Source organism: Danio aesculapii, chromosome 2, assembly GCF_903798145.1.
Source record: "Danio aesculapii chromosome 2, fDanAes4.1, whole genome shotgun sequence".
In the NCBI taxonomy this organism is placed as follows: Eukaryota; Metazoa; Chordata; class Actinopteri; order Cypriniformes; family Danionidae; genus Danio; species Danio aesculapii.
Genome location: NC_079436.1, coordinates 59,716,631 through 59,739,268, shown reverse-complemented (window position 1 = coordinate 59,739,268; position 22,638 = coordinate 59,716,631). Strand labels below are relative to the sequence as shown.

The 22,638-nt window shown below is 33.9% G+C and overlaps 1 protein-coding gene across 1 annotated transcript; it reads left to right on the top strand.

Moving 5' to 3' along the window:
* The first annotated feature begins 1,293 nt into the window (after nucleotides 1–1,293).
* Nucleotides 1,294–11,942, top strand: ndufa13 (NADH:ubiquinone oxidoreductase subunit A13). Its single transcript, XM_056446860.1, has 5 exons — nucleotides 1,294–1,436; nucleotides 3,018–3,096; nucleotides 7,254–7,325; nucleotides 11,285–11,354; nucleotides 11,732–11,942. The coding sequence occupies exons 1-5, from the start codon at nucleotides 1,343–1,345 to the stop codon at nucleotides 11,849–11,851; spliced, it is 435 nt and encodes a 144-aa protein (XP_056302835.1). The 5' UTR covers nucleotides 1,294–1,342; the 3' UTR covers nucleotides 11,852–11,942.
* The last annotated feature ends 10,696 nt before the right edge of the window (nucleotides 11,943–22,638 follow it).

Sequence of the window (22,638 nt, the reverse complement as noted above, 5' to 3'; positions counted from 1 at the left end):
AAAGAGTTCTCATCACACATTAAAGATACGTTCACAATTTATGAGTTTGTGCTCTGTTTAATATAATAATTCTGTTTATTTATTGTCTAATAAGCTCTTAACCAAATTAAGATGAACTTTTAGAGTGTGACATGTACAGTTCAGCATTTGCTCCTAAGGGACTCATTTATTTAATTGACACATGTATAATTATTGTATATATAGTGGAAACACTGGTTAAACTAGATACAGAAATGCTCCCAGACAATGTTTGACTGCATTCATTTATTTCAGTTTGTAATTAAAGCTGTATATTGAGTTGTGGTGTACAAAAGGGGAAATATGAACAGTTTCTCTTCTTTTCTAATGTTGTCCTCTTACAGATCTTAAAACTAGACATGTTATTTAAACCTATGAGGTTATGCCACATTACTATTGAACAAGCATTTACTCAACTTCACAAGGCTAAGTGCTGTAGTTGAAGAGCTGCCCATATATGAAAGTGTTGATTTGTATTTGGTTTGCACATGTACTTGCTGAATTATTTCAAGAGTGATTAATAAATTAATTAAAGCCACATTACTTCATTGACCTAAAATAAACCATCACCCTGAATTCATTATTTTGTGTGTGCCACCCCCTGATCTGGTGCGGCCTCCTCTGGCCACCCCTCAGAACATTTTCTGGAGGCGCCACCAGACAAAAACATTCAGGCAACGTTGAGCAAACGGGAGGATTTCTACCAAAATAAGACTTCAGGTAAACGTTCTCAGAACATTAATCTGATACACACACACACACACACGCACACACACACACACACGCACACACACACACACACACGCACACACACACACACATACACACTGACAGCAGATGGACTGCAGCGTTTACATGTTAACCAGCAGGACTCAAACAGCATGTGCAGCATGTAGATCAGATTAATCGGGACAGTAAACGTGTCAGGTTATTCGAGCAGAAGTGCTGAAACACCAACACATATCAACATATTATTAGATGTAAACAGTTTGATTATAGAGTGACGGAGATGATAAATGTGCATTAATGCTCTTCTGCATAGGTGTCACAGTCCATACCTGGAGGGCCGCAGCTCTGCAAACACAGCTCATGCAACTAATCAAAGTGATCAAGACTTTTTTGAACACCTTCATTAGTTGATCAGCTGTGTTTGATTAGGGTTGGAGCCCTCCGGGAACTCAGTTTGAGGCCTGTGCTGTGGAGTGTTCTGGGTCTCCGCTCTCCGTCCAACAGGAGGCGGTGAAGCGCTGCTGACAGTCGCCCTTTTGAATAGACGAAGAAGAAAGACAACAGCAGCAGAAGAAGAAGCGGCGTTAACGGAGCGATGGCGGCGTCCAAGGTGAAGCAGGACATGCCTCCACCCGGGGGATACGGGCCGGTGGATTACCGGAGAAACCTGCCCAGGAGAGGCCTGTCCGGTACGAGCGATATAACACACCCAGAGAAGCACACACACACACACACACGGGCGCGCAGATATCTGACAGTAACACACTGTTCTTGGAGTAATAACATCAGCTAAAGCGCGTCCGACAGGCTTCACATGCTGCTACAGTCGATTATTGATCATATTTAATATCTCTCTGCGTCATATTTCACAGACAGATAAGTGTTTGACCTGTTTGTCTGAATGTTGATGTTGTATGAGTGTGTCAGTGTGCTCGTCTAGACTCTAACACCATGCTAATCTCATGTTTATATTGGCTTTGAGCTATTCCACACTGATGTCAGCCTGCTATGGAACAAATGAAGCTTCCTTTCTCTGTTTGTGTTGTACAGTACTGTAAAAGACTCAAAGACGCCTCTTAATGTCTTCAAAATATCATATTTAATTTAGCAAAGTCACACAGGTGCGAATCACACATCCGTCACCCATAACAGAGCTTTCCCTCATACCTGGGTAAATCTGAAATCCAGTAACCTCAGTCATGTTTGTTCTGTAGTGAGCAGCCATTATCCTCTACATCAGCTTTATATCTGTTGGCTTGTGCAGATTAATTCACTGAATTTCTACAAATGATCTACAGTGCATCCGCAGAGTGTTGATGGCGCTTCATTTTTCCCACATTTGTTTATCTTACAGCTTTATTCCAATTTCTTTATATCCTCAACATTCTACACACTATCTGTTTTGGGGAATATAAACAGATGTTTCAGTGTAATGTTACCATACTCTCTCTGTGTGTATTTATGTTTGGGGTTTTTCCTGCAGATGTCACGTCCGTAATGCTAAAACAGCTCATTTATATTCACACATTCAGACCTTCACCTGCTTAATATCATGTCAGAAAGTATTGTTGCACATTCTAAACGGATATATCTCATTATCAGCTGATGAATATCAAAGCACAAGACTGATCACGAAACCGTGAAATAGAGCGGATGTTGATTAGAAGTCAGACAGGCGATTTCAGACTCAATATTCAGAGTACTGCAGTAAACAATACAGAGACCCGTCACAAGAGCTCACTGATCAAAATAAACCACTGTGCCAATATGAGGCTAACTTTACCTACGTCAGGTTTATTTGTGTTATGAGCACAGCTGTGTGAGAGTGTGTGTGTGAGTGAAAGATTCACTGTTATTGAACATGTATCATGAATTTGCCTTGATTTTTGGACCTCAGGTGTGCATTATAGTCTAATAATCCACCACCATCATCATCATCATCATCACTGCTGCTCCTCTGCTGCTCAGTCCACTGTAGAGATGTGGAGGACACTAGAGCTACACACAGGAGACGCTTACACAGCGGAGTGATGGAATGTGCTCTAAACCTGCCGGAACTACTTTAGCTGTGCCTTTATCTGACAATAACCAAACACCTGAGAGTGACCAGCAGCCAAACAGAGTGCAGCCTTTAACTCAACTGTGCTATAAATATAAACACTCATATGTTATAACGTGTGTGTGTGTGTGTGTGTGTGTGTGTGTGTGTGTGTGTGTGTGTGTGTGTGTGTGTGTGTGTGTGTGTGTGTGTTTGTTTATTTCTCCTGCAGGGTACAGTATGTTTGCTGTTGGTATCGGGGTGATGATGTTCGGCTACTGGAGGCTCTGTCGCTGGAATCGAGAGCGAAGGTGAACAAACACACACACACACACACACACACACACACACACACACACACACACACACACACACACACACAATAGCTGCGTTTCCACTATCGCGCCTAAAGTGAGTGAGCCAGGGCCAGTCGCATTTCTATGGTCTCTTCCGGGGCCTGATCCAGCGGCCAGCCTTTTTCAGCCCACCGAATACCTTGGGCCAAAGAGGGCCAAAGAGGGCCAGCTAGGGCTTCAGGGCGGAGTGGAAAGAGAGGCGGAGTTTGCCTGAGTCTAGTAAAGATGGCGAGCCGCTGTCATTACACTAGTGTTCTGATCACACACGAGTACATGAGCCAAAATAATCAATCAATAAGAGAAAGAAAAACATGTCGCTGCTCAGTTTCAGATCTTCCATAAAGCACTGATAGACTCGGGCTCTTCTGCTTATGATCGCCCTCATGATTCTCTTTTAAATGCTGCTGCTGCTGCAGGAAATAATACAGCAGTTTAATTTAATAAGTGCCTTCTCTCTGCTGCGTCCTCCTCCATGTTTCAATAACGCAGAATAATCTTTACACCATATTAAACACACAGCAGCCAGTAACTTCAGCTGGCCAGAGTTGGTCAAGTTTAACAGGTGTGTTTGTGCATGAAACGTGCGCGTTTAGATGCCTGTGTGTGTGCGAGAGACCGGCTGAAAGAGCTCTGCTGATGCGGTGAGCGGATGGGTTTCTTTCTTTCTTTATTTTGGAGAGAATCCACAATATATGAACACAACAGAAAGACAGAGAACTCTACTAATGACGTGTCCACTTCTGTAGACTCAACACAACAGTGTCAGATCTAGATAAACAGCCTGAGCTATACTGACATCATTCATTACAGATATGGGATATAATCAAATCAGATTCAATAAATAAAGCAGAATAAAACACACACAAGCTAGAGCAGCGCAGGGATATCCAATACAGATCAATTACACTGTTTCAGCCATTTCAACTTTCACTTTATAAAGGCCAATCTGAGAAAAACAGCTTCCATATTTACTGAAGACAATAAACAGCGGAGGAGTTCTGAAATATTATTGATCAAGTATTAATCAAATCCTGCAAACAGAGCATTATTGGGGGAGTCAAGCCTTTAGAAACTCCCTTCTCTTCTGTCATCAGTCCTGCAGCGCTGCTTTATAAACGCATTGGGGGAAACTGCACATGAGAAATGTGCTTTATGTGCTCAAACACGGGTTTCTGTGTTCATATGATGTGGAAAATCTACAACTGAAAAGGTAAATGTAGAGCTTTATTAGTGAATATCTGCTGAGCGCAGTGATATAGAGGCTATAGCTGCGTCCCAAACGGCACACTATACACTCATGCACTATATACTTACACACTCAACAGTACAGTATATGTATGTAGTGTCGTCCCAAACGGCACACTATACACTCATGCACTACACACTTACACACTCAACAGTACAGTATATGTATGTAGTGTCGTCTCAAACGGCACACTATACACTCATGCACTATATACTTACACACTCAACAGTACAGTATATGTATGTAGTGTCGTCTCAAACGGCACACTATACACTCATGCACTATATACTTACACACTCAACAGTACAGTATATGTATGTAGTGTCGTCTCAAACGGCACACTATACACTCATGCACTATACACTTACACACTCAGCAGTACAGTATATGTATGTAGTGTCGTCCCAAACGGCACACTATACACTCATGCACTATATACTTACACACTCAACAGTACAGTATATGTATGTAGTGTTCGCTCAAACGGCACACTATACACTCATGCACTATATACTTACACACTCAGCAGTACAGTATATGTATGTAGTGTCGTCCCAAACGGCACACTATACACTCATGCACTATATACTTACACACTCAACAGTACAGTATATGTATGTAGTGTTCGCTCAAACGGCACACTATACACTCATGCACTATATACTTACACACTCAGCAGTATAGTATATGTATGTAGTGTTCGCTCAAACGGCACACTATACACTCATGCACTATATACTTACACACTCAACAGTACAGTATATGTATGTAGTGTCGTCCCAAACGGCACACTATACACTCATGCACTATATACTTACACACTCAGCAGTACAGTATATGTATGTAGTGTCGTCCCAAACGGCACACTATACACTCATGCACTATATACTTACACACTCAGCAGTACAGTATATGTATGTAGTGTCGTCTCAAACGGCACACTATACACTCATGCACTATACACTTACACACTCAGCAGTACAGTATATGTATGTAGTGTCGTCTCAAACGGCACACTATACACTCATGCACTATACACTTACACACTCAGCAGTACAGTATATGTATGTAGTGTCGTCCCAAATGGCACACTATACACTCATGCACTATATACTTACACACTCAGCAGTATAGTATATGTATGTAGTGTCGTCCCAAACGGCACACTATACACTCATGCACTATATACTTACACACTCAGCAGTACAGTATATGTATGTAGTGTCGTCCCAAATGGCACACTATACACTCATGCACTATACACTTACACACTCAGCAGTACAGTATATGTATGTAGTGTCGTCCCAAATGGCACACTATACACTCATGCACTATATACTTACACACTCAGCAGTACAGTATATGTATGTAGTGTCGTCCCAAATGGCACACTATACACTCATGCACTACACACTTACACACTCAGCAGTACAGTATATGTATGTAGTGTCGTCCCAAACGGCACACTATACACTCATGCACTATATACTTACACACTCAGCAGTACAGTATATGTATGTAGTGTCGTCCCAAACGGCACACTATACACTCATGCACTATACACTTACACACTCAGCAGTACAGTATATGTATGTAGTGTCGTCCCAAATGGCACACTATACACTCATGCACTATATACTTACACACTCAGCAGTACAGTATATGTATGTAGTGTCGTCCCAAATGGCACACTATACACTCATGAATACACACTTACACACTCAGCAGTACAGTATATGTATGTAGTGTCGTCCCAAACGGCACACTATACACTCATGCACTATATACTTACACACTCAACAGTACAGTATATGTATGTAGTGTCGTCCCAAACGGCACACTATACACTCATGCACTATATACTTACACACTCAGCAGTACAGTATATGTATGTAGTGTCGTCTCAAACGGCACACTATACACTCATGCACTATACACTTACACACTCAACAGTACAGTATATGTATGTAGTGTTGTCCCAAACGGCACACTATACACTCATGCACTATACACTTACACACTCAGCAGTACAGTATATGTATGTAGTGTTGTCCCAAATGGAGCACTATACACTCATGCACTATATACTTACACACTCAGCAGTACAGTATATGTATGTAGTGTCGTCCCAAATGGCACACTATACACTCATGCACTATATACTTACACACTCAACAGTACAGTATATGTATGTAGTGTCGTCTCAAATGGAGCACTAATGTTTTATTTACTAAGCGGAGATTTAAACCGTTGATGATGTTTGACGGTTGCCAAATCAGTGAAGTAAATGAACAGAGTGTAATACCTGCCGTGAGTCTTGCTGCATTATTCTCCATCAGGAGGTGTTGAGTGTGTGAAGTGTCCATCATTCCACACTTCATTTGAGCGCTTGAATAAGTGCATCATCCGGGTATTTAAAGTGCACTTATTATTTTCAGTGTGAACGCTCTACTGACACTATTATACTACAAAATGGTGTAGAATAGTGCACAAGTATGTGATTTGGGACGCAGCTTATATTTGATTACTGCTCTGATGTCCTGAAACACTGAACACTTAAGATAAGCCAATGATCTGCAGCATCCTTGCATGATCCTCTTAATAAAGGGGAATCACCTGCTCAGTGTCATATTCATCTGTGTCAGGTCTCTCTGCAGCATTTGGGCTGAATGTTTGATTTGGGGGATGTTCTGGGAACGAGGTTTGTGTGACTCGAGCTACTAACCCGACAGTGGAAACTCCACATGATTTCAGCCTCACTGCTCATGCTCCTGGGCTATTGGCACGGCCCGGCTCGTGGAAATGCGGCTACTCTGTCTCTCTAGTCTGAGGTGTGTGAATCTGAATGATCTGCTATTCCTGACAGGCGAATGCAGATCGAGGACCTGGAGGCCAGAATCGCCCTCTTACCCCTGCTGCAGGCGGAGCACGACAGACAGTAGGATACACACACACACACACACACACACACACACACACACACACACACACACACACACACACACACACACACACAGGGGCATTGCCCCAGTTAAAGCTTGCTGTGCCCCAGTAAATGTGCTGAGTTATGGTTTACTGTTCATGTCAGTGTATTGAGAGTGGCAGTCCCAGAATGAAGACGTTTCTCTCTATGCAGTGACCCAATCAGTGGACAAAAGTCCTGAGAGGCTGGGTTATTATACGTTTTTCTCTTGATCACGACATATCAAAAGTTGTTTTCCCTTTATCATAACTTCTTTTGCCTTTATTCTTCTTATTATAATTATCAATAATAATATATTATCATTATTATTATTATTATCATTATTATTATCGTTATTATTATTATTATTATTATTATCATTATTATTATCGTTATTATTATTATTATTATTATTATTATTATTATTATTATTATTATTATTATCGTTATTGTTATTATTATTATCATTATTATTATTATTATCATTATTATTATCGTTATTATTATTATTATTATTATTATCATTATTATTATTATTATTATTATCATTATTATTATCATTATTATCGTTATTGTTGTTATTATTATTATTATTATCATTATTATTATTATTATTATTATTATTATTAATATTATTATTATTATTGTTATTATCATTATTATTATCGTTATTCTTTTTGTTGTTATTATTATTATTATTATTATTATTATTATCGTTATTATTATCATTATTATCGTTATTGTTATTATTGTTATTATCATTATTATTATTATTATTATTATCGTTATTTATAATTATTATCATTATTGTTGTTATTATTATTATCATTATTATTATCGTTATTATTATTATCATTATTATCGTTATTGTTATTATTATCGTTATTTATTATTATTATCATTATTGTTGTTATTATTATCATTATTATTATCGTTATTATTATCATTATTATCGTTATTGTTGTTGTTGTTGTTATTATTATTATTATTATTATTATTATTATTATCATTATTATTATTGTTATTATCATTATTATTATCGTTATTCGTTATTGTTGTTATTATTATTATTATCATTATTATTGTTATTATTATGAATATTATTATTATTATTATCATCATTATTATTATGAATATTATTATTATTATTATCATCATTATTATTATGAATATTATTATTATTATTATCATCATTATTATTATTAATATTATTATTATTATTATTAATGTTAATATTAATATTATTATTGTCATTGTTATTAATATCATTGTTGTTGTTGTTGTTGTTATTATTTTTATTATTATTATTATTATTAATAATATGTTGGTATTGGTGGATTACAGGGCTCTCCATAGGTATAGTGTATTTCAGGCTGTAGTTAGCCCAGTGTAAGTGGTGGTTCTTCTTCTTCAAAGTGGACCTTTGTGCAGTTATTTGCCTCATTTTCTATTGAATTTAAATGCTACATTATAGTGACATTTATCCACTGTTTTTAGCTGGAGTAGCTTGTCAGATGGAAAAAGAAAACTAAATATATATATATACAAATTTATTACATAGTTCAGTAGAGAAAATGCAATTAAATTAGTTTAAAGTGAAAGTTTTAAATGAAAAAGTGTAGTTGATTGTGTCATTTATTAGGCAAATAACACCCTGAGCTGCAGCACGTTTAGCTTTCTTTAGTCAGAATTTGTCCATTTGAATAATAATCATCATCATAATGTAGAGATTGTAGATGTAGAGTAGATGTAATGTAGAGATTTTTCAGGCCTCTCTTGTAAGAAAGCTGTTTTGGTGCTTCACTTTTCATTAGTCTTTTTTTACTCTTCTATTTTTAACAACAGCACAGTAGATTTGATTTCCCTAACTGCTTTTAAAAGACTGTAAATGATGTAGAAATTAAAACCCAGGCTTGTAGATGTGTTGATTGTCAGTGTGTGATTCATGTTAGATGTCAGATGTTGTTTATGTGTTGTGTTAGACCCATGTGACCTGTGTACTGGCTAATCTTGGCCAGGACGCTCTTGTAAAAGAGACTTTTAATCTCAAAGGGTCTTTCCTGGTAAAATAAAGGTTAGAATAATAAACGGTCCATAGTGAAAGATGATAGTGAAATATCTGTTAGCATTGAACAAACCTGATTAGCTGAAGTCACGCCAGATCAACAGCCAACAGAGGATTCCGCTTGGTCTTAAAGCCTTTTTTGATGGGTTATTCTCACAGTTTATGATGGTGTAGCAGTCATAACAGGACTAATGGGCTCATGTATGGGACCTCTATCAGTGAGGGGGTGGGTCTTTCAAACCACTGATCACTACTGAGAGTCCAAACACTGAAGAGCAAATGCATCGACGCGCAGCTCTACAGATCCTGAACCATGCAAGCCAGTGGCGACAGCGGAGAGGATGTAGTCTTGAGTAGTCTAGTACACCTTGATTAGTGGATCAGTGTTTCATTAGGGTTGGAGCAGAACTGAGACCTGTGAGTAGGGCCAGACACAATCTGCTGTCGTTTTTAGCTAAATATTGTAGGAAATCTGCAGATTTCTGTGGAATGATGCGGAGTATTGAAGCTAAAAACTTAATATATGAAATAAAAAATCATTTTCTGTATGTTTATTGGATTTTCACAACAGTACAGACATAACAAAACAGCTTCAATAGATACACAAAGAAAAATAACAACACAAAACAATGGAGAGACGAGAGAGAAGCTCAGATTACATGTAAAACAGGACTACTCCACATAAAACAGATCAGAAACAAGGATAAAGACATGCTTATTTTCAGATAACTACAGTTACAATATTCCCTTTAGCATGATAGGGCACAGACCAGGTGCAAATAATCCAAATATGGAGTCCAATCTTTGAAGAAAAGTTCTGTTTGGTGGTGTTAAACATGGGTAAGATGTTCCAGGGGAGATAACTCAAATATCTAGTGCCAACCTTTAAGGGATGGAGATTTATCACTAATACAATTAAGTGAAGTATTTTCTGGTGGCAAAGGCTAATATATTATATAGTTTCTTATCAGCTGATGAAGATGTGTCCAGCAGGTATTCCCAAAATCAATTAAACTGGGTCAGTGATACCCTTTAAACTTTTATTGAATGTTTACAATGCAAATCCACCGAGATCCACTTATTAGGTAAATAAAGCAAGTGTCTCATTAATATCTCTAGTAAAGGACAGAACACATTACGTTCATAAATCAGATGAACACTTCTATATTAGTCAGTAAGATTACAGTCATTAAAAACTGAATAAATATAGATGTACACTCATTTACACACAAATAAATAAATACTCAGTGATGAACATCTGTGGATTTCTGCATGTGCAGATTCTGTGTGGGCCTGTCTATGAGTAAGTAAAGAAGAGTAGAGTATATAGATTATATATACAGTACTGCATTTGCTGGCTGATATCCACACGGCTGATAATGTATTGTGGATCCCTGATATATACAGTTGCAGTCAGAATTATTAGCCCCCATTGAATTTACTCTTTAAAATATTTCCCAGATGATGTTTCTCAGATTGAGGAAATGTTCACAGTATGTCTGATAATATTTGTTCTTCTGGAGAAAGTCTTATTTGTTTTATTTCTGCTAGAATAAAAGCAGTTTTTAATGTTTTAAACATTATTTTAAGGTCAATATTATTAACCCCCTTAAGCTATATATTCCAATAGTCTCCAGAACAAACCATCATTATACAATAACTTTCCTAATTACCCTAACCTGCCTAGTTACCCTAATTAACCTAGTGAAGCCTTTAAATGTCACTATAAGCTGTATAGAAGTGTCTTGAAGAATATCTAGTCTAATATTATTTACTGTCAATATATTAGTGTTTTTGCTTTCATGCCTCAGAAACGCTCATATAATGTGTGTGTGTGTGTGTGTGTGTGTGTGTGTGTGTGTGTGTTCAGGATGCTGCGGATGCTGCGGGAGAATCTGGAGGAGGAAGCCACCCTCATGAAGGATGTTCCTGGCTGGAAGGTTTGTGTGTGTGTGTGTGTGTGTGTGTGTGTGTGTGTGTGTGTGTGTGTGTGTGTGTGTGTGTGTGTGTGTGTTTTCTGTTTTTGTGTGTTTGTTTTTTGTGTGTGTGTGTGTGTGTGTGTGTTTTTTCCTTTGTGTGCATGTATCTATTTCTCTGTCTGCCTGTGTGTGTATTTCTGTCTGTCCGTCCGTGTGTCTGTGTACATGTTTATTTGTGTGTGTGTCTCTTTGTTTTTTCCTCTGTGGGTGTTTCTCACTGTGTGTGTGTGTGTGTGTGTGTGTGTGTGTGTGTGTGTGTGTGTGTGTGTGTGTGTGTGTGTGTGTGTGTGTGTGTGTGTGTGTGTGTGTGTGTGTGTGTGTGTGTGTGTGTGTGTCAGGTGGGAGAGAACGTGTTCCACACAGAGCGCTGGGTGTCTCCTCTGCCGGAGCAGCTGTATAACCTGCGTCCCCGTGAGGAGCTCATCCAGAAGAAGTTCGGCTTCCAGTGGTACGTGTAGAGACTCCAGCGTTACCCACAATCCCCTGCAGCACCACATCACCTCTTCATGTTGTAAAGTGTCTTTATTAAACCTGTCTTCTCCTCTCGAACACTCGGCTGTTTCCTTCTTTCTGTCTGTGTGTGTGTGTGTGTTTGTTAATAGTCCAGCATCCAGAACCGTCGCGTACTCTTATCCACATGCTGCAGTGTAGGACACACTCCTGCTGTGTCCAGTATTCAGGACGGGTAGTGTGAGAATTGGGGCGCAGCTTTGTTTTTATTTCAGCAGGTTGCCATGGTAACGTCTCGTTTAATTGAACTTGCGATATTAAAATAACTGAACCAAAAGAGTCTTAAAGCTGAAGTGAGATCCAGCGCTATAATGTCCTCCAGTGACTACAGCTACAGGGATTTACAGCTGAAACTGAATATTGAGTAGGGGGTGGGGCTTTATTTTGGAGCTCCGCCTTTTATCTTTCACTCACAGCTAAACTAAAGGCTGTAGGGGCGTGGCTAAGCATATTTCACCCAATCAGAGTCCTCAGAGAAGACTATTGGAAGCATTTTTTTTCATTCATTTTTTTCCGCCTTAATCGCTTTATTAATCAGGGGTCACCACAGCAGAATGAACCGCCAACTATTCCAGCATATGTTTTACACAGCGGATGCCCTTCCAGCTGCAACCCAGTACTGGAAAACACCCATACACAGTCATTTACACACTCATTCACACACACACACACTCATTCACTACGGCCAGTTTAGTTGATAAGTTCCCCTATAGCGCATGTGTTTGGACCGTGGGGGAAACCGGAGCACCCGGAGGAAGCCCACACCAACACGGGGAGAACTCTGATAAATAAGGGCCTAAGCTAAAGGAAAATGAATGAATGAATAATGTCTGATTTGCATAACTCCGCCTCCAGTGAGCAGTTAATTCTTCTGATGCTGTAATTGAACACTGGCTTCATCCCTATGTCCTAATCCCTTCACTTTTCTTATTATAATTCTCACTTTTCTTATTATAATTCTCACTTTTTTATCTCATAATTCTCACTTTTCTTATTATAATTCTCACTTTTTCATCTCATAATGTTCACTTTATCTCATAATTCTCACTTTTTTATCTCATAATTCTCACTTTTCTTATCATAATTCTCACTTTTTATCTCATAATTCTCACTTTTTATCTCATAATTCTCACTTTTCTTATTATAATTCTCACTTTTTTATCTCATAATTCTCACTTTTCATCTCATAATTCTCACTTTTTCATCTCATAATGTTCACTTTATCTCATAATTCCCACTTTATCTCATAATTCTCACTTTTCTTATCATAATTCTCACTTTTCTTATCAAAATTCTCACTTTTTTTATCTTATAATTCTCACTTTTCTTATCATAATTCTCACTTTTTCATCTCATAATGTTCACTTTATCTCATAATTCTCACTTTTCTTATCATAATTCTCACTTTTTCATCTCATAATGTTCACTTTATCTCATAATTCCCACTTTTCATCTCATAATTCTCACTTTTCATCTCATAATTCTCACTTTTCATCTCATAATTCTCACTTTTTTATCTTATAATTCTCACTTTTCTTATCATAATTCTCACTTTTTCATCTCATAATGTTCACTTTATCTCATAATTCTCACTTTTCATCTCATAATTCTCACTTTTCATCTCATAATTCTCACTTTTCATCTCATAATTCTCACTTTTCATCTCATAATTCTCACTTTTTCATCTCATAATTCTCACTTTTCATCTCGTAATTCCCACTTTTCATCTCATAATTCTTACTTTTCATCTCATAATTCTCATGTTTTCATCTCATAATTCTCACTTTTTTTTATCTCATAATTCTCACTTTTTCATCTCATAATGTTCACTTTATCTCATAATTCCCACTTTATCTCATAATTCTCACTTTTCTTGTCATAAATCTCACTTTTCTTATCATAATTCTCACTTTTCATCTCATAATTCTCATGTTTTCATCTCATAATTCTCACTTTTCATCTCATAATTCTCATGTTTTCATCTCATAATTCTTACTTATATCATAATTCCCACTTTTTCATCTCATAATTCTCACTTTTCATCTCATAATTCTCACTTTTCATCTCATAATTCTCACTTTCTTATCTCAATTCTCATGTTCTTATCTCATAATTCTCACTTTTTATCTCATAATTCTCATGTTTTCATCTCATAATTCTTACTTATCTCATAATTCCCACTTTTTCATCTCATAATTCCCACTTTTTCATCTCATAATTCCCACTTTTTCATCTCATAATTCTCACTTTTCATCTCATAATTCTCACTTTTCATCTCATAATTCTCACTTTCTTATCTCAATTCTCATGTTCTTATCTCATAATTCTCACTTTTTATCTCATAATTCTCATGTTTTCATCTCATAATTCTTACTTATATCATAATTCCCACTTTTTCATCTCATAATTCTCACTTTTCATCTCATAATTCTCACTTTTCATCTCATAATTCTCACTTTCTTATATCAATTCTCATGTTCTTATCTCATAATTCTCACTTTTTATCTCATAATTCTCATGTTTTCATCTCATAATTCTTACTTATATCATAATTCTCACTTTTCATCTCATAATTCTCACTTTTCATCTCATAATTCCCACTTTTTTATCTCATAATTCTCACTTTTCATCTCATAATTCCCACTTTTTTATCTCATAATTCTCACTTTTCATCTCATAATTCTCACTTTTCATCTCGTAATTCTCACTTTTCATCTCATAATTCTCATGTTTTCATCTCATAATTCTCACTTTTTTTATCTCATAATTCTCACTTTTCTTATCATAATTCTCACTTTTTTATCTCATAATTCTCACTTTTCATCTCATAATTCTCACTTTTTTATCTCATAATTCTCACTTTTCTTATCATAATTCTCACTTTTTTATCTCATAATTCTCACTTTTCATCTCATAATTCTCACTTTTTTATCTCATAATTCTCACTTTTCTTGTCATAAATCTCACTTTTCTTATGATAATTCTCACTTTATCTCATAATTCTCACTTTTCTTGTCATAATTCTCACTTTTCTTATCATAATTCTCACTTTTTCATCTCATAATGTTCACTTTATCTCATAATTCCCACTTTATCTCATAATTCTCACTTTTCTTATCATAATTCTCACTTTCTTATCTCAATTCTCATGTTCTTATCTCATAATTCTCACTTTTTATCTCATAATTCTCATGTTTTCATCTCATAATTCTTACTTATATCATAATTCCCACTTTTTCATCTCATAATTCTCACTTTTCATCTCATAATTCTCACTTTTCATCTCATAATTCTCACTTTCTTATCTCAATTCTCATGTTCTTATCTCATAATTCTCACTTTTTATCTCATAATTCTCATGTTTTCATCTCATAATTCTTACTTATATCATAATTCTCACTTTTCATCTCATAATTCTCACTTTTCATCTCATAATTCCCACTTTTTTATCTCATAATTCTCACTTTTCATCTCATAATTCCCACTTTTTTATCTCATAATTCTCACTTTTCATCTCATAATTCTCACTTTTCATCTCGTAATTCTCACTTTTCATCTCATAATTCTCACTTTTCATCTCATAATTCTCACTTTTTTATCTCATAATTCTCATGTTTTCATCTCATAATTCTCACTTTTCATCTCATAATTCTCATGTTTTCATCTCATAATTCTCACTTTTTTTATCTCATAATTCTCACTTTTCTTATCATAATTCTCACTTTTTTATCTCATAATTCTCACTTTTCATCTCATAATTCTCACTTTTTTATCTCATAATTCTCACTTTTCTTGTCATAAATCTCACTTTTCTTATGATAATTCTCACTTTATCTCATAATTCTCACTTTTCTTGTCATAATTCTCACTTTTCTTATCATAATTCTCACTTTTTCATCTCATAATGTTCACTTTATCTCATAATTCCCACTTTATCTCATAATTCTCACTTTTCTTATCATAATTCTCACTTTTCATCTCATAATTCTCACTTTTCATCTCATAATTCTCACTTTCTTATCTCAATTCTCATGTTCTTATCTCATAATTCTCACTTTTTATCTCATAATTCTCATGTTTTCATCTCATAATTCTTACTTATATCATAATTCCCACTTTTTCATCTCATAATTCTCACTTTTCATCTCATAATTCTCACTTTTCATCTCATAATTCTCACTTTCTTATCTCAATTCTCATGTTCTTATCTCATAATTCTCACTTTTTATCTCATAATTCTCATGTTTTCATCTCATAATTCTTACTTATATCATAATTCTCACTTTTCATCTCATAATTCTCACTTTTCATCTCATAATTCCCACTTTTTTATCTCATAATTCTCACTTTTCTTATCATAATTCCCACTTTTTTATCTCATAATTCTCACTTTTCATCTCATAATTCTCACTTTTCATCTCGTAATTCTCACTTTTCATCTCATAATTCTCACTTTTCATCTCATAATTCTCACTCTTTTATCTCATAATTCTCACTTTTCATCTCATAATTCTCATGTTTTCATCTCATAATTCTCACTTTTTTATCTCATAATTCTCACTTTTCTTATCATAATTCTCACTTTTTTATCTCATAATTCTCACTTTTCTTATCATAATTCTCACTTTTTTATCTCATAATTCTCACTTTTCTTATCATAATTCTCACTTTTTTATCTCATAATTCTCACTTTTCTTGTCATAATTCTCACTTTTCTTATCATAATTCTCACTTTTCATCTCATAATTCTCACTTTTCATCTCATAATTCTCACTTTCTTATCTCAATTCTCATGTTCTTATCTCATAATTCTCACTTTTTATCTCATAATTCTCATGTTTTCATCTCATAATTCTTACTTATCTCATAATTCCCACTTTTCATCTCATAATTCTCACTTTTCATCTCATAATTCTCACTTTTTTATCTCATAATTCCCACTTTTTTATCTCATAATTCTCACTTTTTTATCTCATAATTCTCACTTTTTTATCTCATAATTCTCACTTTTCTTATCATAATTCTCACTTTTTTATCTCATAATTCTCACTTTTCATCTCATAATTCTCACTTTTTTATCTCATAATTCTCACTTTTCTTGTCATAAATCTCACTTTTCTTATGATAATTCTCACTTTATCTCATAATTCTCACTTTTCTTGTCATAATTCTCACTTTTCTTATCATAATTCTCACTTTTTCATCTCATAATGTTCACTTTATCTCATAATTCCCACTTTATCTCATAATTCTCACTTTTCTTATCATAATTCTCACTTTTCATCTCATAATTCTCACTTTTCATCTCATAATTCTCACTTTCTTATCTCAATTCTCATGTTCTTATCTCATAATTCTCACTTTTTTATCTCATAATTCCCACTTTTTTATCTCATAATTCTCACTTTTTTATCTCATAATTCTCACTTTTTCATCTCATAATGTTCACTTTCTCATATTTCCCACTTTATCTCATAATTCTCACTTTTCTTGTCATAAATCTCACTTTTTCATCTCATAATGTTCACTTTATCTCATAATTCTCACTTTTCTTGTCATAATTCTGACTTTTTCATCTCATAATGTTCACTTTATCTCATAATTCTCACTTTTCTTGTCATAATTCTGACTTTTTCATCTCATAATGTTCACTTTATCTCATAATTCTCACTTTTCTTGTCATAATTCTGACTTTTTCATCTCATAATGTTCACTTTATCTCATAATTCTCACTTTTCTTGTCATAAATCTCACTTTTTTATCTCATAATTCTAACTTTTCTTGTCATAATTCTCACTTTTTCATCTCATAATTCTCACTTTTCATCTCATAATTCTCACTTTTTTATCTCATAATTCTCACTTTTCATCTCATAATTCTCACTTTTTTATCTCATAATTCTCACTTTTCATCTCATAATTCTCACTTTTCATCTCATAATTCTCACTTTTCATCTCATAATTCTCACTTTTCATCTCATAATTCTCACTTTTTTATCTCATAATTCTCACTTCTTATCATAATTCTCACTTTATCTCATAATTCTCACTTTTCTTATCATAATTCTCACTTTTCTTATCATAATTCTCACTTTTCTTATCATAATGTTCACTTTATCTCATAATTCCCACTTTATCTCATAATTCTCACTTAAAATAATTCTCACTTTTCATCTCATAATTCTCACTTTCTTATATCAATTCTCATGTTCTTATCTCATAATTCTCACTTTTTATCTCATAATTCTCATGTTTTCATCTCATAATTCTCACTTTTTTATCTCATAATTCTCACTTTTTTATCTCATAATTCCCACTTTTTCATCTCATAATTCCCACTTTTTCATCTCATAATTCCCACTTTTTTATCTCATAATTCTCACTTTTTCATCTCATAATTCCCACTTTTTCATCTCATAATTCCCACTTTTTTATCTCATAATTCCCACTTTTTCATCTCATAATTCCCACTTTTTCATCTCATAATTCCCACTTTTTCATCTCATAATTCCCACTTTTTTATCTCATAATTCCCACTTTTTTATCTCATAATTCCCACTTTTTTATCTCATAATTCCCACTCTTTTATCTCATAATTCTCACTTTTTCATCTCATAATGTTCACTTTCTCATATTTCCCGCTTTATCACATAATTCTCACTTTTCATCTCATAAATCTCACTTTTCTTATCATAATTCTCACTTTTTCATCTCATAATGTTCACTTTATCTCATAATTCTCACTTTTCTTGTCATAATTCTCACTTTTCATCTCATAATTCTCACTTTTCATCTCATAATTCTCACTTTTCATCTCATAATTCTCACTTTTCATCTCATAATTCTCACTTTTTTATCTCATAATTCTCACTTTTCTTATCATAATTCTCACTTTATCTCATAATTCTCACTTTTCTTGTCATAAATCTCACTTTTCTTATCATAATTCTCACTTTTCTTATCATAATTCTCACTTTTTCATCTCATAATGTTCACTTTATCTCATAATTCCCACTTTATCTCATAATTCTCACTTTTCTTAAAATAATTCTCACTTTTCATCTCATAATTCTCACTTTTCATCTCATAATTCTCACTTTCTTATATCAATTCTCATGTTCTTATCTCATAATTCTCACTTTTTATCTCATAATTCTCATGTTTTCATCTCATAATTCTCACTTTTTTATCTCATAATTCCCACTTTTTCATCTCATAATTCCCACTTTTTCATCTCATAATTCCCACTTTTTCATCTCATAATTCCCACTTTTTCATCTCATAATTCCCACTTTTTTATCTCATAATTCCCACTCTTTTATCTCATAATTCCCACTCTTTTATCTCATAATTCTCACTTTTCATCTCATAAATCTCACTTTTCTTATCATAATTCTCACTTTTTCATCTCATAATGTTCACTTTCTCATATTTCCCACTTTATCTCATAATTCTCACTTTTCATCTCATAATTCTCACTTTTCATCTCATAAATCTCACTTTCTTATCATAATTCTCACTTCATCTCATAATTCTCACTTTTTTATCTCATAATTCTCACTTTTCTTGTCATAATTCTCACTTTTTCATCTCATAATGTTCACTTTATCTCATAATTCCCACTTTATCTCATAATTCTCACTTTTCTTGTCATAATTCTCACTTTTTCATCTCATAATGTTCACTTTATCTCATAATTCCCACTTTATCTCATAATTCTCACTTTTCTTGTCATAATTCTCACTTTTTCATCTCATAATGTTCACTTTATCTCATAATTCCCACTTTATCTCATAATTCTCACTTTTCTTGTCATAATTCTCACTTTTTCATCTCATAATGTTCACTTTATCTCATAATTCTCACTTCTTATCATAATTCTCACTTTATCTCATAATTCTCACTTTTCTTATCATAATTCTCACTTTTCTTATCATAATTCTCACTTTTCTTATCATAATGTTCACTTTATCTCATAATTCCCACTTTATCTCATAATTCTCACTTAAAATAATTCTCACTTTTCATCTCATAATTCTCACTTTCTTATATCAATTCTCATGTTCTTATCTCATAATTCTCACTTTTTATCTCATAATTCTCATGTTTTCATCTCATAATTCTCACTTTTTTATCTCATAATTCCCACTTTTTCATCTCATAATTCCCACTTTTTCATCTCATAATTCCCACTTTTTTATCTCATAATTCTCACTTTTTCATCTCATAATTCCCACTTTTTCATCTCATAATTCCCACTTTTTTATCTCATAATTCCCACTTTTTCATCTCATAATTCCCACTTTTTCATCTCATAATTCCCACTTTTTTATCTCATAATTCCCACTTTTTCATCTCATAATTCCCACTTTTTTATCTCATAATTCCCACTTTTTTATCTCATAATTCCCACTTTTTTATCTCATAATTCCCACTCTTTTATCTCATAATTCTCACTTTTTCATCTCATAATGTTCACTTTCTCATATTTCCCGCTTTATCACATAATTCTCACTTTTCATCTCATAAATCTCACTTTTCTTATCATAATTCTCACTTTTTCATCTCATAATGTTCACTTTATCTCATAATTCTCACTTTTCTTGTCATAATTCTCACTTTTTCATCTCATAATGTTCACTTTCTCATATTTCCCACTTTATCTCATAATTCTCACTTTTCTTGTCATAATTCTCACTTTTCATCTCATAATTCTCACTTTTCATCTCATAATTCTCACTTTTCATCTCATAATTCTCACTTTTCATCTCATAATTCTCACTTTTTTATCTCATAATTCTCACTTTTCTTATCATAATTCTCACTTTATCTCATAATTCTCACTTTTCTTGTCATAAATCTCACTTTTCTTATCATAATTCTCACTTTTCTTATCATAATTCTCACTTTTTCATCTCATAATGTTCACTTTATCTCATAATTCCCACTTTATCTCATAATTCTCACTTTTCTTAAAATAATTCTCACTTTTCATCTCATAATTCTCACTTTCTTATATCAATTCTCATGTTCTTATCTCATAATTCTCACTTTTTATCTCATAATTCTCATGTTTTCATCTCATAATTCTCACTTTTTTATCTCATAATTCCCACTTTTTCATCTCATAATTCCCACTTTTTCATCTCATAATTCCCACTTTTTCATCTCATAATTCCCACTTTTTCATCTCATAATTCCCACTTTTTTATCTCATAATTCCCACTCTTTTATCTCATAATTCCCACTCTTTTATCTCATAATTCTCACTTTTCATCTCATAAATCTCACTTTTCTTATCATAATTCTCACTTTTTCATCTCATAATGTTCACTTTATCTCATAATTCCCACTTTTCTTGTCATAATTCTCACTTTTTCATCTCATAATGTTCACTTTCTCATATTTCCCACTTTATCTCATAATTCTCACTTTTCATCTCATAATTCTCACTTTTCATCTCATAAATCTCACTTTTCTTATCATAATTCTCACTTCATCTCATAATTCTCACTTTTTTATCTCATAATTCTCACTTTTCTTGTCATAATTCTCACTTTTTCATCTCATAATGTTCACTTTATCTCATAATTCCCACTTTATCTCATAATTCTCACTTTTCTTGTCATAATTCTCACTTTCATCTCATAATGTTCACTTTATCTCATAATTCCCACTTTATCTCATAATTCTCACTTTTCTTGTCATAATTCTCACTTTTTCATCTCATAATGTTCACTTTCTCATATTTCCCACTTTATCTCATAATTCTCACTTTTCATCTCATAATTCTCACTTTTCATCTCATAAATCTCACTTTTCTTATCATAATTCTCACTTCATCTCATAATTCTCACTTTTTTATCTCATAATTCTCACTTTTCTTGTCATAATTCTCACTTTTTCATCTCATAATGTTCACTTTATCTCATAATTCCCACTTTATCTCATAATTCTCACTTTTCTTGTCATAATTCTCACTTTTTCATCTCATAATGTTCACTTTATCTCATAATTCCCACTTTATCTCATAATTCTCACTTTTCTTGTCATAATTCTCACTTTTTCATCTCATAATGTTCACTTTATCTCATAATTCCCACTTTATCTCATAATTCTCACTTTTCTTGTTATAATTCTCACTTTTTTATCTCATAATTCTCACTTTTCTTGTCATATTTCTCACTCATAATTATCACTATCTCATAATTCCCACTTTTCATCTTGATTAAAAAATAATTTAAGGGATAAAACACGGGGGATAAATGTATGAATTCTCACTCACTATCCTTCGGCAGCGGTCACTAGTGGAATGATCCCCCAAAAAATAATGTCAATTGTGAAAAAAGTTCTTAATGTACGTTTTGAGTGTGTTCCAAGACCAACATTAAAGCAGTTCAACAGGAGATATGAGTGTTGTGATTTTATTCAAGCGTTTAATCAAGTAAACACAGCAGAGTGTGTGAATGTAAAAGCTGTTTACTGATCAGTCTTTCAGGACACTCATGCAGATATATCCTGACACATGTACCCCCACACTCGTCTCCAACGTGTCTTCAGAATAAACAGAGCGCTGATAAACGGCTGTGTGTTAGCTGGTTTTCAGTCTCTTCATCTTCATCCTCCATCATCTGATGCCTGTGAGGGATTCATTACTGCTGTTATTAACGCTGATCATGAAAACTCTACTAATTCTGATTGGTCAAATCTGAATAAATAACCACTGAAATAAATAT

Bases quoted from the DNA above. Each gene is read 5' to 3' on its own strand.
- ndufa13 (XM_056446860.1), top strand. From the start codon at position 1,343: ATGGCGGCGTCCAAGGTGAAGCAGGACATGCCTCCACCCGGGGGATAC. The intron at 1,437-3,017 runs GTACGAGCGATA...TTTCTCCTGCAG, and splicing joins GCCCAGGAGAGGCCTGTCCG to GGTACAGTATGTTTGCTGTT. The intron at 3,097-7,253 runs GTGAACAAACAC...TATTCCTGACAG, and splicing joins CGCTGGAATCGAGAGCGAAG to GCGAATGCAGATCGAGGACC.